We start from the raw sequence: 14,393 nt of genomic DNA, 5'->3' as shown, positions 1-14,393 counted from the left end.
CCATTATTGCTCTAGAGTATCCTAGACACCACACCGCAGTCCACTGGTCATGCCACTACAGCAGCTGAGGCTTGAACACAACTGTTGTCTTCTTTCTCCAGTATGCCAGCTCCTTTGCAGATACTCTGTAGACACCTTGTTCGCTGCACCTCCCCCATTACAGCTCCATTTCTTCCCTACCACAACTCCTGGATCTCCTTGACACCTTATTCGTACCTGACACCCTTCTCCATCAAAACAAGCTTTTGAGTCATGCATGAATCCTGGTTGCATCTTAGTTGTTCTTCCTCCACCTCATTCCATTTTACTCTGCAGTTTGTCTACCATTACAACACCAGCCAGAGATCAGGGCTCAGCAGGCGGGGGTTGCATCATTGCACCGAGCCCCCTGCACCCAGCAGCCACAAAGGATAGGGTGGGACAAAGGTTTCTCTTGTCATTGCCTGGAACTATTTGCCCACCTCCTTCTGATCATTTTATTTTCTTGGCCTGCTCTGGCAGGCATTCAACAAACATTTGTTGCGTGCTGTGTGCCAGTCACTTTCTAGGCACGTGAGACAGCAGTGGATAAAACAAAGATCCCTGTCTTCTTGCGGTTTATGTTCTGCTAGCTTGAGACCCAGAACAGACTATAAGCACAGTAAGCAAATTGTACCTTAGAAGTTGATCAATGTTCTTCAAAAGGCGAGGAACAGAGCCCGATCTGGGGATCTGGAATGATGGCAGTGCAGGTAGGAATTTTTAAATAGGAAAGGCTTCATGGAGATGACTTTGAAGCAAGCACCTGGAGGAAGTGAGAGAATGAGGCACGTGGATGTGGGGCAGGAGCATTCCAGGCAAAGGGAACCACAGCAAATGCAAAACCCCTGAGGCTGGATTGTGCCCGTTTCACTCAGAAACAGCTAGAAAGAGCGCTAGTATGGTGGCAGTGAGTCAGGGGAAGAAGAGGAAGAGATGAGGTCAGAGAAGTGATGGACCTATTCTAGGCCAAGGCGAGGACTTTTGTCTTTGTCAAATGTTTCCGCTCCCATCATGGCCCGGGAAATCTTCACTAATATAAACCTTACTGAAAATCTTAACTGGTGTGACCAAGGCTGCCATAAAGGGAAGCCCGGAAGAGGCGGGAGGCTGCTTTGGAACAGGGTAGTGTAAGGATGTGCCAGAAGGCCTGCTGGAGGTTGCAGCCCTTTGAGCGGGACTTGGGGATAGTGTGGTTTTCCAGGCAGAAGGAAGTGAGGGATTAGGTCGACCTGGTAGTGCTTGTCACACAACAGGCGCCCAATAAATAAAATGGAAATAAAATCGCGGAGTGTTCTACTTGTGTTGACTGACATCAAAACAAAACAAAAAACCCGCAGAGTGAGGGAAGGCACGGGCGGGGCTGTGGCGGGCAAGAGAGGTGGCAGGAAAATCCTACGCACGGCGCCTATGCAAATACTCGTGTGAGGCAGAAGAGAGGCTCCGCCCGGCTCGAAGTTCCAAGCATGCGCAGTAGCGGCTCCTGCACCTCTAAGGATCCGCCTCTTTCCTCCTTTCTCAGCTTCGCTTTCACCCCGGGAGGCCCGCTGTATGAGATGGAGGGCGGGCTAAAGGCGGGACGAGACCCGATTGAGCGCAGTTGTGACCAATCACCTTGCGGAATATTCGGCCTATAGCGAAGGAGAAGCTCAGAACAAAAAGAAGGCCCCACCCCCGCTGACGGAGAAAACCTATGAAACCCGGGCGGAGGCGTGTGGAGTTGGGGAGAAAGCGAAATCACGCCTCTTCAGTCAGCCACGCCCTTTATTCTTGCTCAGCCTCGCCACAGAGAGCAAATCCGATTGGCTGGGCGACAACCTCAAAGGGCGGGGCTGTACACGTTCACTATGGGAATAAGGTAGCGGTTGGGGGGGCAGATGGGCGGGGATAGGCTGTCCTAGGTAAGGTGGTAAAGGCCAATAACTCTTCAGGCTGCCCCTCCTCGAAAAGTCATCTTCTCGCGAACCTTTAAAATGCCTTCCTCCCCAGGCACCTCAAGGGACTAGAACGGAGTGCTTCATTTCTCTTTTTCCTCCTTGCAAAAGTCCCGTTTGCCACCATGGGGATGTACCAAGTGAGACTGAGTAGGGGGAGCGAGTGGTGATGGACGCGCCAGGTTACTGGCCGCTGCTCACCTAGGCGCTAGCAAACTTCTGCCAAGATCGGAACTGAGTACTAAACAGCCTCCACACTTCTCCCTGGTGCCGTCCCCGGCCTGGCGCCGCATCCCCCTGTGGGCTCGCGATGGCCGCGTCCCCTCCCGCTGCGGATGGGTCCTTTGGTACAGGCAGTCCGAGGTGAGTCCCCTCCTTTCCACTTCGCCCTTCCGAGCGCCTGCGTGCGCATGCGCGGAGCGCGGCGCGCGCGGCGGATGGGCCGTTGGCTGTTCGGCCCTGGGATCCGCCGCCACTCCGCGATCAGCCGGCTCTGAGCCGCGAGCCGCCGTGAGCACTCGGATTCGAGCCGGCGCCAACGAGCCCGGGGGCATCGCCCGCAGCGGCCAAGCTCATGGCCGGCTGAGCGGGACGCCGCCTCCGCCTCAGCCACCGCCGCCGCCGCCGCCTCCTCCTCCTCAGCCGGCGGCGGCCCGGGCCCAGCAACCATGGCTGAAGACTACTGGGACGGGCGCCTGCGGCGAACAGGAGGAGAAGGAGGTCGCGCGGCCTCATCCCGGGCCGCCGCCCCAGGCGCCGCCGCGCCGGCCCCGCGGCTCTGAGGTTGCTCGCGCGCCCCCGCCGGTGAGCGCGTCCCCGAGGCGTGGGGGCTGCCCCTCCTCCTTCAGAACCCACCCCGGGCGGTGCCCAGGGGTCTGGGCTGCCGGGCTGGCAGGTGCCCCCACCCCCGGCGAATTTCCCAGAATGCACCGGGGCGGGGGTCATTTGGGGCCTCCCTGACCTTGGCCCCGCCCTGGGCCCGTCCTGGGAGCTGGGGTGGGAAGTGCTGTGGGTGCTAATGGGGAGCAGGGGAAATCAAAGGACCAAAGGGTGTGGAAATGGGTGACAATGGGGTGAAAGACTTGGGGGGTTTGCTAATGGGGGTCGGAGCATGTGGCAGTAAGCCTCATGCCAATAAGCCGTGTAAGGTTCAAGGCCCCGTGTATGCTTGTGGAAGGAGGGCGGGGTGCGGAGCGGGTGAGGGACCCGAGGGTGTATAACGGGGGATGTCGAGGAAGTTCCAAGACATGCTCATAGGGGTTATGTCCGCGGAGAGGCCCGGTGTGTGTTCATGGGGGACAGGGTGGCACAGGTACCAGAACGTGTGCTGATGGGGTCAGGGCTCTGAGGCCTGGCGTGTGGCAGTGAGGCCCGGGATGCTGTTAATGCTGCGTGTCTGTCCCTGGGGCCTGCGGTGTGTGAGAATGCAATGTGTGCTTTTGGAGGGCAGGTAGTTGAAGGACTCGAGTGAGGCGTGTGTGCCAGTGAGGGTCATGGCTGTAGAGAGTGTATGCCTGTGGCCTCGAAGGTCTAGGTAGTTTGGGACCCAGTATATGCTAATGAGGGCAGAGTGGAGGAAGATCCTGAGGGTATCTAATGGAGGAAGAACTGTGGAAGACCTGAGCCTGGCCTAAGGGAGATGCGAATTGTGTGTCTGCCTGGGCCCGGGAAGGGGTGGTGGGGAAGGAAGTGTTTTAGCACCGTCAGAGGCTCAGTGGATGAAGAGTCAAGGTGATGTGAGGTGTGAGTGTGTCCATGGACACAGGGAATGAGAGTCTCGAGGACACACTAGGAAGGAGCAGGGTAATATAAGAAGTTCTGGTGGTTGCTAATGTGGGTTTAGAGCCATAGAGGCTCTTCAATGTGTGCCATTGGGAGAGTCAGCTGTGTAAAGTCTGGAATATGCTAATAAGCATCAGAACCTTGCAAAGATTGTGCCCTTGTGTCCGCGGAGGACCAGAGTATGTTGAGGTTCCAGGGGGTGCTACTTGGGGGTAGGGCTGCAGAGGGAATCTAGTGTGTAATAAGGGGGATCAGGGCTTTCATGAAGGGATCCAAGTGTAACCAACAGGGATTATATCTGTGGAGGGGTCGGAGCAGAGAGCAATAGAGGACAGGAATGTGTGATGATCTCGGTGTGCTAAAGTGGATTACAGCTAGGGAGGGCTGAAGTGTGTGCTAATGGGAGTCAGGGCTGAATGGAGACCTGTGTGCACTAATGAGGGTCAGGCCATGGTAGAACAGTGTGTTCTTGTGTCCCTGGGGAATAGGGCTGAGTAAGGGTTCAGAGTGTACTAACGGGGAGGCAGGACTGTGTGAGGCCCAGCGTGTGCTAATAGAAATCAGGCCTGAGTGAAGACTCAGTTTGTGCTGACCAAGGGGACAGGACAGTAGAAGGACTGGAATGTGTGTTAATGATGGTCATAGCTGTGAAGGGGCCTGAGTGTGGGTAACACTGGCTAGAGATCTTTCTGTAAGGTTCACTTTATGTTAACAGCATCCAGAGCAGCATGAAGAAGGTCCAGTGAGCGCTAATGTGGGTCAGCTATAGAGTACCCCAAGTGCATGTTAATAGAGGTCAGAATCATGTAAGGGGAACAATATGTTAATGTGGGGAGTCAGTGCTATGGAGAAGGCAAGAAGAAGCTAGGCCAGGGAGGGGCCCAAGAATGTGGTGGCAAGAGTTACTCAGAGGAGGCTGAGTGTGTGCTGACAGAGTTCAGGGCGGTATGTTATGTGTTAGGGCTTTGAATGCTGATGGGTATATGAGATAATAGCAGGTAAGATGTAGTGAGGCCTCCTTGAGAGTCTAGCGTGTATTAATGGGGATCAGGACATAGAGTGCGATGACCAGGTCCTTAGTGGTTGGTGTGGTGAGTATCCTTGAGTATGAGAGTAGTCTGAGGATGGGTGTATGTCTTTAGGGATCAGGAAGGGTCAGGCAGGACATGTGCCCTTTTTGGGGTGAGGTTTTATGTCGTTTCTTGCTGCCTCCTTCACTTTTTTGAAATCTAAAAAGCTCAATCAACTGAAATGATATTTAAAAGTTTCCTTGAGTATAAATGTTCACTTATCTCTGTTCACAGGGGCTTGCCTGAGCCCCCCCATCCCCCTTTCTGGGAGTGTCATGTGATATACAGATTTTACACCCCATCTTCCTCAAATCCCAAGAAACTGAACTCCAGAGCATGTCCAGCCCTTGGGGTTTCCAGTTAGAGGTCATGGACCCATGGCTCCTCCTGGCTCCCTCCCCATCCTCCATTCAGCCCTACTTCCAGTCTCCCCCAGCCCCTCCCCTACTCCCTGTCGCAACATGCAAAGCAACTGGGTATCTGTGCCATATGGGGACACAAGGTTGTCTTTGGGAGCTGGCCATGCTTTACCTTCCTCGCCTTAGGCCCAGTATTCAGCCTCCCAGGTCAGGATGTTTTGTCATTATCCTGGGTTCTCCATGGATGGACCTCATCCTGTATCTGAGGTCTTTCTGCTAGGGTGGCCCCTACCCCTCCTGGAGATAGTGAGTTCAGCCAGGTGGGGGTGGGAACTGCTGGGGGAAGCACCTGATTTCAAGGTAGCAGATGACCCATTTCTCTCCTCAAATCCAGCCCCAGTCTCATCCTCGACCTCCTATCTAGCTCTACTTCCCTTGGGCCCGGGGCCATCTTAGGCCCTGCTGTGAGTCCAGATGGTTCCTGGGCCAGGTCTTTCCCCCTCCTTGCTGGCCCAGAGCCCAAGAGGAAGCAGAAGACGGCTGGCCTAAGCCTTTTGGTGGCCCCATTCCCTTCAGCAATCCATCTAGGTCATCTTCCTGTCGATGCCAGCATCCCTGGGCTACCTTGTTTAGGGTTGTTCAATGAATAGCAGGGACTCATCACCTCAGCAGAGGTTGGTCCTAGGCCCTCAGCCCCCTGATTCACTTATTTCTGCCATAAGCACTTTTTGAGCATCTACTCTGTGTCAGTCACTATTCCAGGTCCTCAGGATATAGCCGTGACCTAAACACAGAAATCTACCCTGGCGGAGCTGATCTTCTAGTTGTGGCGGTGAGGAGATAGACAGTAAAGACTAAAGAAACAAATAAGTAGGTGGTGTCATTTCTGAGGAGGTAATGAGTGCTGGGGGGATAACTGGCAAGGTAAGGGAGCTCGGGATGGTTGAGATTTTAAATAGGGTTATTCATGGAGGCCTCATGAAAAGGTGACTTTTGAGCAATGGCCTGAAGGGAGAGGGGAGTGAGCCATTTCGAAATTTAGGGGAAGGGTGTTCCAAGGTACCAAGAACAGCCAGTGTGAAGGCCCCGAGGTGGGATTCTGCTGGGTGTGGTTGCAGAACAGCAAGTAAGAATGGTGGCGGGGCGGTTGGGGGGGGGGGGGGGGGGGGGGGGAGGGGGGGAATAGGGCCAAATGAGGTAAAGAAAGACCTGTGGGCCACATTGAGGACTGGGGTGTGTATTTGGGGTGATGGGAAACGTAGTACATTCTTGAGTAAAGGAGAAATGTGACCTGGCTTGTAAAAGTTTAGATTGGACCCTAGGGGTCCTAACCTGATCAAACCTTTCTGGCAGCCCTGAGAAGAGCTGGTATACACTGAGATCCCCCCCTCCACACAATCCCACCCAGTGGGTGGGTCTGGGCAGGACACCCTGACACACACTCCCCCCCCCACCCACCTGGGTAGATGAATGGGATGATGCAGTGGTTGTCATGACGATGAGTGCTAGAGAAGTCAGGAGGAGGGTCCCTGTGGCCACAGGGAATAATCTGCCTTGGCCTTTGAGGGTGGTGCCAGGGGAACTATGCCACTCTATGGGCGTGCTCGAGGCCATGTCACCCATCCTTCAATTCTGGGCACACGCCCTGGCCGACCCATGGCTGGGCCCATCACTGCAGCTGTACCTGAGAAGATCTGCTATGGAGCCTTCTGCTCCTGCAGTGGGGCTTTTCCCCTAGAGGCCAACAATCCATCGTTTGGGCCCTTGCCCTCAATCAGCCACCTAAATCTGAGAACTCAGGTGGGCTACTTAGGAGCAGGGTCCCAGTGGAGTTGGCTCTGTGGGTGGGCAGGTACTTACAAAGATCCCCGTCCATGTTGGGTTTCCAGAAATCCTGAGTGGCTCTGGGGTCCATATTGGTTGAGTGAGCACTGACAAGTCCATGTCAGTGCCCCCTGCTAGACTGTGGGCTTTAGGGGACCCATGGTGATCAAGCAAATGCTAATATGAGACCCATTTCCATCCTTGTCCCTTGCTCAGATCGCCATGGATCGGATGAAGAAGATCAAACGGCAGCTGTCAATGACACTCCGAGGTGGCCGAGGCATAGACAAGACCAATGGTGCCCCTGAGCAGATAGGCCTGGATGAGAGTGGTGGTGGTGGCGGCAGTGACCCTGGAGAGGCCCCCACACGTGCTGCTCCTGGGGAACTTCGTTCTGCACGGGGCCCACTCAGCTCTGCACCAGGTGGGTCCACTGGCTACCCCCTCTCCCATATGACCCCAGGCTGCTTCCCAGGTGTTGCCTCGTGGCCACATTCCTCATTTTCCTCTCAATTTTCTGCCCTTTCTCTGCCCCCCATGTGCTCTCTTCTCCGCCTTCCTTCCCATCTTCTCTCAACACCCTCGGTCTATCTGTCCATCTGCGCTCCTCTCCTTGCCTTTCTGCCCAGGCCCCGTTGTAAGGGGGCAGAGGGTGCCTTGCCTGTCACAGTTGCCCCAAGGCTCCCTCTGCCCTTCTGCCCTCTGTGATGGCCTCCTCAGGCCTCTGGTACCTGCCTGCCCTGGGCCTGCCTTCCCAGGACCCTTGGCTTCCCCTGCCACCACCTAGCTACCAGCTCTGAGCTCAGCTTTCCCTTGGAAGGAAAGGTTCCACCAGGTGACTTTTGCCTCCCCACCCCCCAGTTCAACCTGTCCTAGATGGACCTGAGCTTCCCTGGGCCCTATCACCCTCTCCCCGAGGGACTCCAGGTTTCCCCTGGGGGCCATGTGCACACATGTGTGATGATGGAATATGTCTCATGGGGGAGGGGGTGTCCTGTGGTTTCTGACCCCACCTGGCCTGCCCTACCCCTCTCCCTGCCACCAGAGATTGTGCACGAGGACTTGAAGATGGGGTCTGATGGGGAGAGTGACCAGGCTTCAGCCACTTCCTCGGATGAGGTGCAGTCTCCAGTGAGAGTGCGCATGCGCAACCATCCCCCACGCAAGATCTCCACTGAGGTGCTTGACCCAGTCTGGATGGTGGAGGAGCTGGAAAAGGGGGTTGGACCTGGGGAGGTGGAACTCATGATCCTGTTTCTCTCTCGCCTTACCTGCTAGGACATCAACAAGCGCCTATCGCTACCAGCTGACATCCGGCTGCCTGAGGGCTACCTGGAGAAGCTGACCCTCAATAGCCCCATCTTTGACAAGCCCCTCAGCCGCCGCCTCCGTCGTGTCAGCCTAGTAAGCACCTTGTGTTCCTGTCCTCTCCTTTTTCTCCTCCTCTCCCAGACCCTTCTGAACTTGCTTCAACCTGCCTCATTTGTCCCACAGTCTGAGATTGGCTTTGGGAAACTGGAGACCTACATTAAGCTGGACAAGCTGGGCGAGGTGAGAGGCAGCTAGGAGGCCCATGGTGGGGATGAAGGTCAGTGGGAACTCCTGGAATCTCATAGCACCTCTCCTGTCACACTTCCTCACATTCCAGGGTACCTATGCCACCGTCTACAAAGGCAAAAGCAAGCTCACAGACAACCTTGTGGCACTCAAGGAGATCAGACTGGAACATGAAGAGGGGGCACCCTGCACCGCCATCCGGGAAGGTACACACCCCCATCCCATCTGCCCCAGGCTTCCCCAACTCACCCCTGGTGCTCACACTCCATAATGAGAACAAAGACTGGTTCTGGGACCCCCCGCAAAACACTCTGGCTTTCATGGGAATGCCTGTTACCCACATATCCAGGTAATAATCAGGGTAACCAGGAATCTGTTCCCATTTGGATAAAAGGTGGATGAATTGCAAACCAGGGTTTGGTTCCGAGAACACCCCTGAAAGTGCTCACTAATTTATTTACTGTAACAATTTCTAGTCAGAATATCACATGGAATGAATTTGAATTGCACTGAAATTGAGTGTGCAAATTCGATTTCACATGATGCTGCAGGCCTGTGTACTGAGGGTTGGAGCCAGGCCCCTTCCCAGAAACCAAAAACAGGTTGTGAAAATCTAGTGTCACATGAGCCTGGGGCTGCAATCCCAGGTTCTTGCTCCATACTCTCCTCTGAGTCTTGTTTTCCACATCTGCAACATGGGGAGACAACTTGCATGAGGTGGGTTAGAGCTGGTGGCTCCGAGGCATTACCTTAAACTGTCTGGAGAAAGAAAAAAAACCTGGGCTTGTCCCTTTCTAGTCCTTGTCCTCACCTCTGTCCTGAGGGTAGGACCCTGACTCTTCCCGTCCCACTCCCATACTTCCTGCAGTGTCCCTGCTCAAGGACCTCAAACATGCCAACATCGTTACGCTACATGACATTATCCACACGGAGAAGTCCCTCACCCTTGTCTTTGAGTACCTGGTAAGGCTGGGTGGCACTGGGTCCCGGGGGGAGGTGGGGAGAAGGCCAGGAGCCATAGGAAGTAACCCTCATTCCTGTACCACCTTTTCTTTCCTCAGGACAAGGACCTGAAGCAGTACCTGGATGACTGTGGGAACATCATCAACATGCACAACGTGAAAGTGGGTGTGGGGCAGGAAGCAGGGGCACAAGGGGGCCCCCACTCACCCACTCCAACCCACAAATCTCCCAGAAATGGACTTTTCCCTTTGGCTTTTTTTGCTAGGAGCCCTTGGAGGGCACTGGGACCCTGTCCTCTATTGTGTGACAAGGCTCTGGGCCTGGTGTCTGTGTTTGGGAGGGGAGCAGTGCCTGCTGGGGGTCGGGCTAGTGGATAGTCTTTGATCTCTGCCTGCCATTCCTGGGTCCCCAGCTGTTCCTGTTCCAGCTGCTCCGTGGCCTGGCCTACTGCCACCGGCAGAAGGTGCTACACCGAGACCTCAAGCCCCAGAACCTGCTCATCAACGAGAGAGGAGAGCTCAAGCTGGCTGACTTTGGTACCACTGGCCTCCCCCTTCTTCTCATTGGCTCACCAGCCTCCTACTTTCCCATGACCACTTAGTCTCACTTCCCTTCAGCCTTCCCAGATTTTGCCTAGGACACCCTCAGTCTCAACTGCACTCTCCCCCAGACTTTGCCCATGACCCCCTCACTCTAGCTGTCCTTTGTCTGATTTCCAGGCCTGGCCCGGGCCAAGTCAATCCCAACAAAGACATACTCCAATGAGGTGGTGACACTGTGGTACCGGCCCCCTGACATCCTGCTCGGGTCCACGGACTACTCCACTCAGATTGACATGTGGTAAGGACAGGTGGAAGTGTGGCAGGGGCCACGTCGTAAACGGGGTGGCTTGGTCACAACAGCCACCCAGTCAGCTGCCTCTCTATTCACTGTGCCCTCCCTGCCCAGGGGTGTGGGCTGCATCTTCTATGAGATGGCCACAGGCCGGCCCCTCTTCCCGGGCTCCACGGTGGAGGAACAGCTACACTTCATCTTCCGCATCTTAGGTGAGGAGGCATGGGCCCTAGATGCTGTGGAGACACAGAGAGGACCTGTGAGATGTTTGGGGTAACTCCTCTTCCCTACTAGGAACCCCAACTGAGGAGACGTGGCCAGGCATCCTGTCCAATGAGGAGTTCAAGACATACAACTACCCCAAGTACCGAGCCGAGGCCCTTTTGAGCCACGCACCCCGGTGAGGCTGGTGGGTGGGTGGACGTTAGGGGCCAGAGTGTCCAAACTCATTTTAAAGCAGGTCTCTTTGTCCTTGTGGCAGACTTGATAGCGACGGGGCCGACCTCCTCACCAAGCTGTTGCAGGTGAGACCACCTTGGGTCAGCCTTGGGGGTATGGGATTCCAGGTGTGGGGAAACAGGGACCCCCCCCCCAAACCAGGGGCAGGGTCTGAGGTGGGCAGAGAGACCTACTCGTTGAAGATAATCAATACTATCCCCCTCCCCCCACCCCCACTCAGTTTGAGGGTCGAAATCGGATCTCCGCAGAAGATGCCATGAAACATCCATTCTTCCTCAGTTTGGGGGAGCGGATCCACAAACTTCCTGACAGTGAGTGGAGCTGGGGAATGGACCAGCCAGTGTGGGGACTGGGAAGCAGAACTGCCGGGGCCAGCTGGCGGGTTGTGTAGGATTCTGGCTATGCTACTCTAAGTGGGGGGACATCTTGTTCACAGGTGTGATGGGTTGTATTTGTTATGAAAACATTTTTTAGTTTTCAGTTCCTTTTACCTTTCATGAAAAATTTAAAACATACATTAAAATATATGCAATAGCATTTTACCTTTTTTAAAGTAGACATTTCCTTACATGCACTAAAAAATGCACAAATCATAAGTATACTATACAATGAATTTTCATAAATGAAACGTATCCTTGTAACTAGCACAAAAGTCAAGAAACAGAATGTTAAAAGCTCCCCACCCCCAGCTCCCTTGCATCTCCTTCAGTTATTCCCAGCCCCTCCCCAAAGGGTGACCACTGTTTTGACCTCTAACAGCAAGGATAAGTTTTTTTCTGTCCTTGTATTTTATAGAAATAGAATCACATGTGATGTTCTCTTTTTCTATCTGGCTTTTAAAAACTTTTTAATATGGATATTTTCAAATATATGTATTTATATATTAGTCAAAATAATATGATGAGTCCCTAAGTACTCCAATAAATCATCAATCTGTGGTCAATCTGGTTTTATCTATATTCTCTCTGATTATTTTGAATCACATCCAATCTCAGACATCATAGCATTCATCCCTAAATAATTTCAGCACATACCTATAAAAGATTTTTTTAAAAACAAATTATCAAACCTACAAAAAACATTTGCTCACTTTCCCTATCTCCCCACTGGATTAATACATAAAGCAAACCCCAAACACCACCCATCACCTAGACTTAACCAGTGGTAACTGCAATACCATAATCCACTTGACAAAATTAATAATGATTTCTTTGTGTCATGTAATAGTCCGTATTTTATCTTCCCTGGTTGTAGCTTGTTTGTATATGGAATTGTTTGACAGATGAAGGTCAAGCCTCTCAGAGAAGAGGCAGCGTTTTCTAATTCTTCCAGTGGGGTCATATGGGGCTGGTCCTGAATGACCTCATGGGTCATCCCCCACTTCTATGTCTCCCCCATCTGTAGCTACTTCCATATTTGCACTAAAGGAGATTCAGCTACAAAAGGAGGCCAGCCTTCGGTCTTCGTCGATGCCTGACTCAGGTAGGTACAGCCCCTTGTCTTCCTCCCCATCCTACCCACCTACCTGCTTACCCACCAACAGCCGTCTGCTCTGCTTTCCCCCACAGGCAGGCCAGCTTTCCGCGTGGTGGACACCGAATTCTAAGCCACAGACCGAGGCCCCAGCAGGCAGCGGCTGGAGGGATGCCACACCCCTCACAGGGCAGCCCCCAACTACATCTTCCCTGCTTACTCTGCCTACCTGCCTGAGCCATGTTCACCTGCCCACTTGTCCCTTGCTGCCTGTCCAAACACCCGACCATTGGCCTGTCAACCCACCCATTGGCCTGTCTGCTGGGTGCTAACAAAGCTCTCATCACTCCTTCACTTGGTCTGTCTGTCTGTCTGTCTCTATCTTGGTAGTTGCCGGTGGACAGCATGGCCGTGCCAGCCTCCCACACTGAGGCCAGGCCTACCCCTCATCATACCATCCCCCAGGACCACTACCCCACGGCCAGCCAGGGGTCCAGAGCTAGCTCAGGCTGGGAATCTCGACTCAGACAAGATGGTGACAATGCCTTGAGTCTGAGGCATCCCCTGCCTGCTTTCCTGCCTGCCCCACCTGCCTCATATTGTGTGGGCCTTTTTTTGTTTGTTTCATTCATTGTTTTTTTTTTTAATTATTTTAAATGAGGTTTTCATTTTTTTAAATGCAATATCTCTGTATACAGATTGGCTGGGCCCCACCCCCTGCGTGTGGCCCTCCCACAGTATTTTGTGCAATGAAGCCCTGCTCCCAGCCTTTCAGAGACAGGGACACAGCCCCTATTTGGAACCCTGATCATCACCAGACCCTGGGATCGGCTATGGGAAAGCATGCCACGGCCACTCGCCTTCCTACCCCCGCCTGCCATCCTTAGCTGCAGGAGGATCTGGGGACTACCAGAGACTCTGGGAAATGGACAAGGTGGGGGGCCCCACTCTTTCTCTCCTGCAGTCCCATAGCTGGGGCCTCCTTCCTTCTCAGGGTCTCCCCAGCTCAGCCCTCTTGCTCCCATCCCACTCGGTGCTGTTGGGTAGGGGCCCTGCCAGGAACTGACCAGCTCAGCAAGGAGCCATACTGTGCATATGTGCACAAGCAGGGTTGGGGGAGGGGGTTGTGAGGGGTTGTGCCCAGGTGTTGCCCCCTATCTCCTGGGGAGGGTGAGCAGGGCAGGGACAGTCTCCAGGGTCAGTCCCTGGATGGGTGGTTACCTCCCCTTCCTCCACCCTAAGCCCTGGGGCCCTGAAATGGGGTGGGAGGGCAGGGGTGGGAGCCCTCCTAGTGGGTTTGGGGGGTTGGGTTCCTGAATGCACCATAATCGCTGTATGAAATATTAAAAAGTCTAAAGTGAAAAGCCTGCTTGCAAATCCCTGTAGGGGTGGAGGGTGGCCAAGCTGGGGTGATTACTGGGACCTTGGAGAATTCATACCTGATCACCACTGTCTAGGAAAACACTGGGAGTGGACCAGGGACACGTCACAACTATGAAAAAGGCATCTAAGGTATTGCACATGTAACAGTAGAACATGGAGTTGAAGCAGGTAGGGCAGGCTGAATGGTGTTGATGGGCTGAGAAGCAGAAAGGGGAGTTAGATTTGCCCAGGAATGTGAGAAAGCCTGATAAGAGGGTGGAGACAGGGGAGTAGAGAGATGATGTTTGAAAGACACTGGAAGGCCCAATAGAACCATCGATGGGAAGATGAGGCAAAGGCCCTGTATGACCACTACAGCATCTGACTAGGAAACCATGAAGAGGAGGGAATCTTGACAGTAAAGGGTAGATTGTGGACCACTGAGTAGGTAGAGAAATCCTTAACCTGGAAATTTCAATTATTAGTGTCCAGGAAGTAATAGAAACCATGGGCATGGGTGAGAGAGTTTGCAAGAGGCCAGGGATCAATGACACAACCTGGGATTTGCTCTCAGGTATGAGGATAGTTGAGACTTTTATTTCCTTTGTCCTGTGAGTTCCAGCCCCAGTCCCACCATCTTAGGCAAAGCCAAGGATTGTTTTGCAAGCAGAAGAGGTGGGGTGAGCAGGGCCAGGCAAATACTGCAAGTAATGGCAAGCCTAATTAAGTGGTCGTTTACTAAAGCCCAGTGGTGGGGG

At 53.7% G+C, this 14,393-nt stretch overlaps 1 protein-coding gene across 9 annotated transcripts; it reads left to right on the top strand.

Moving 5' to 3' along the window:
- Positions 1–1,537: 1,537 nt before the first annotated feature.
- Positions 1,538–13,637, top strand: CDK16 (cyclin dependent kinase 16). Of its 9 annotated transcripts, none has more exons than XM_021932962.1 (17): positions 1,538–2,315; positions 5,914–5,995; positions 7,204–7,411; positions 8,033–8,166; positions 8,266–8,391; positions 8,482–8,538; positions 8,636–8,750; positions 9,413–9,507; positions 9,606–9,668; positions 9,920–10,043; positions 10,227–10,347; positions 10,456–10,553; positions 10,636–10,741; positions 10,802–10,865; positions 11,021–11,111; positions 12,205–12,282; positions 12,369–13,637. In XM_021932962.1, the coding sequence occupies exons 1-17, from the start codon at positions 2,263–2,265 to the stop codon at positions 12,404–12,406; spliced, it is 1,653 nt and encodes a 550-aa protein (XP_021788654.1). In that variant the 5' UTR covers positions 1,538–2,262; the 3' UTR covers positions 12,407–13,637. The 9 variants fall into 9 exon arrangements, with proteins under 9 accessions (XP_021788654.1, XP_003917679.1, XP_021788656.1 ...); XM_021932963.2 differs by lacking the exon at positions 1,538–2,315 and adding an exon at positions 2,329–2,756; XM_021932965.2 differs by lacking the exon at positions 1,538–2,315 and adding an exon at positions 2,329–2,756 and having other exon boundaries at positions 5,914–6,033.
- Positions 13,638–14,393: the final 756 nt, after the last annotated feature.

This window comes from Papio anubis, chromosome X, assembly GCF_008728515.1.
Source record: "Papio anubis isolate 15944 chromosome X, Panubis1.0, whole genome shotgun sequence".
NCBI lineage: Eukaryota > Metazoa > Chordata > Mammalia > Primates > Cercopithecidae > Papio > Papio anubis.
The sequence above is the reverse complement of the archived record's forward strand: the minus strand, read 5'-3'. Positions and strand labels throughout refer to the sequence as shown.

Bases quoted from the DNA above. Each gene is read 5' to 3' on its own strand.
- CDK16 (XM_021932961.2), top strand. From the start codon at position 6,748: ATGCCACTCTATGGGCGTGCTCGAGGCCATGTCACCCATCCTTCAATT. The intron at 7,412-8,032 runs GTGGGTCCACTG...CCCTGCCACCAG, and splicing joins CCCACTCAGCTCTGCACCAG to AGATTGTGCACGAGGACTTG. The intron at 8,167-8,265 runs GTGCTTGACCCA...CTTACCTGCTAG, and splicing joins CACGCAAGATCTCCACTGAG to GACATCAACAAGCGCCTATC.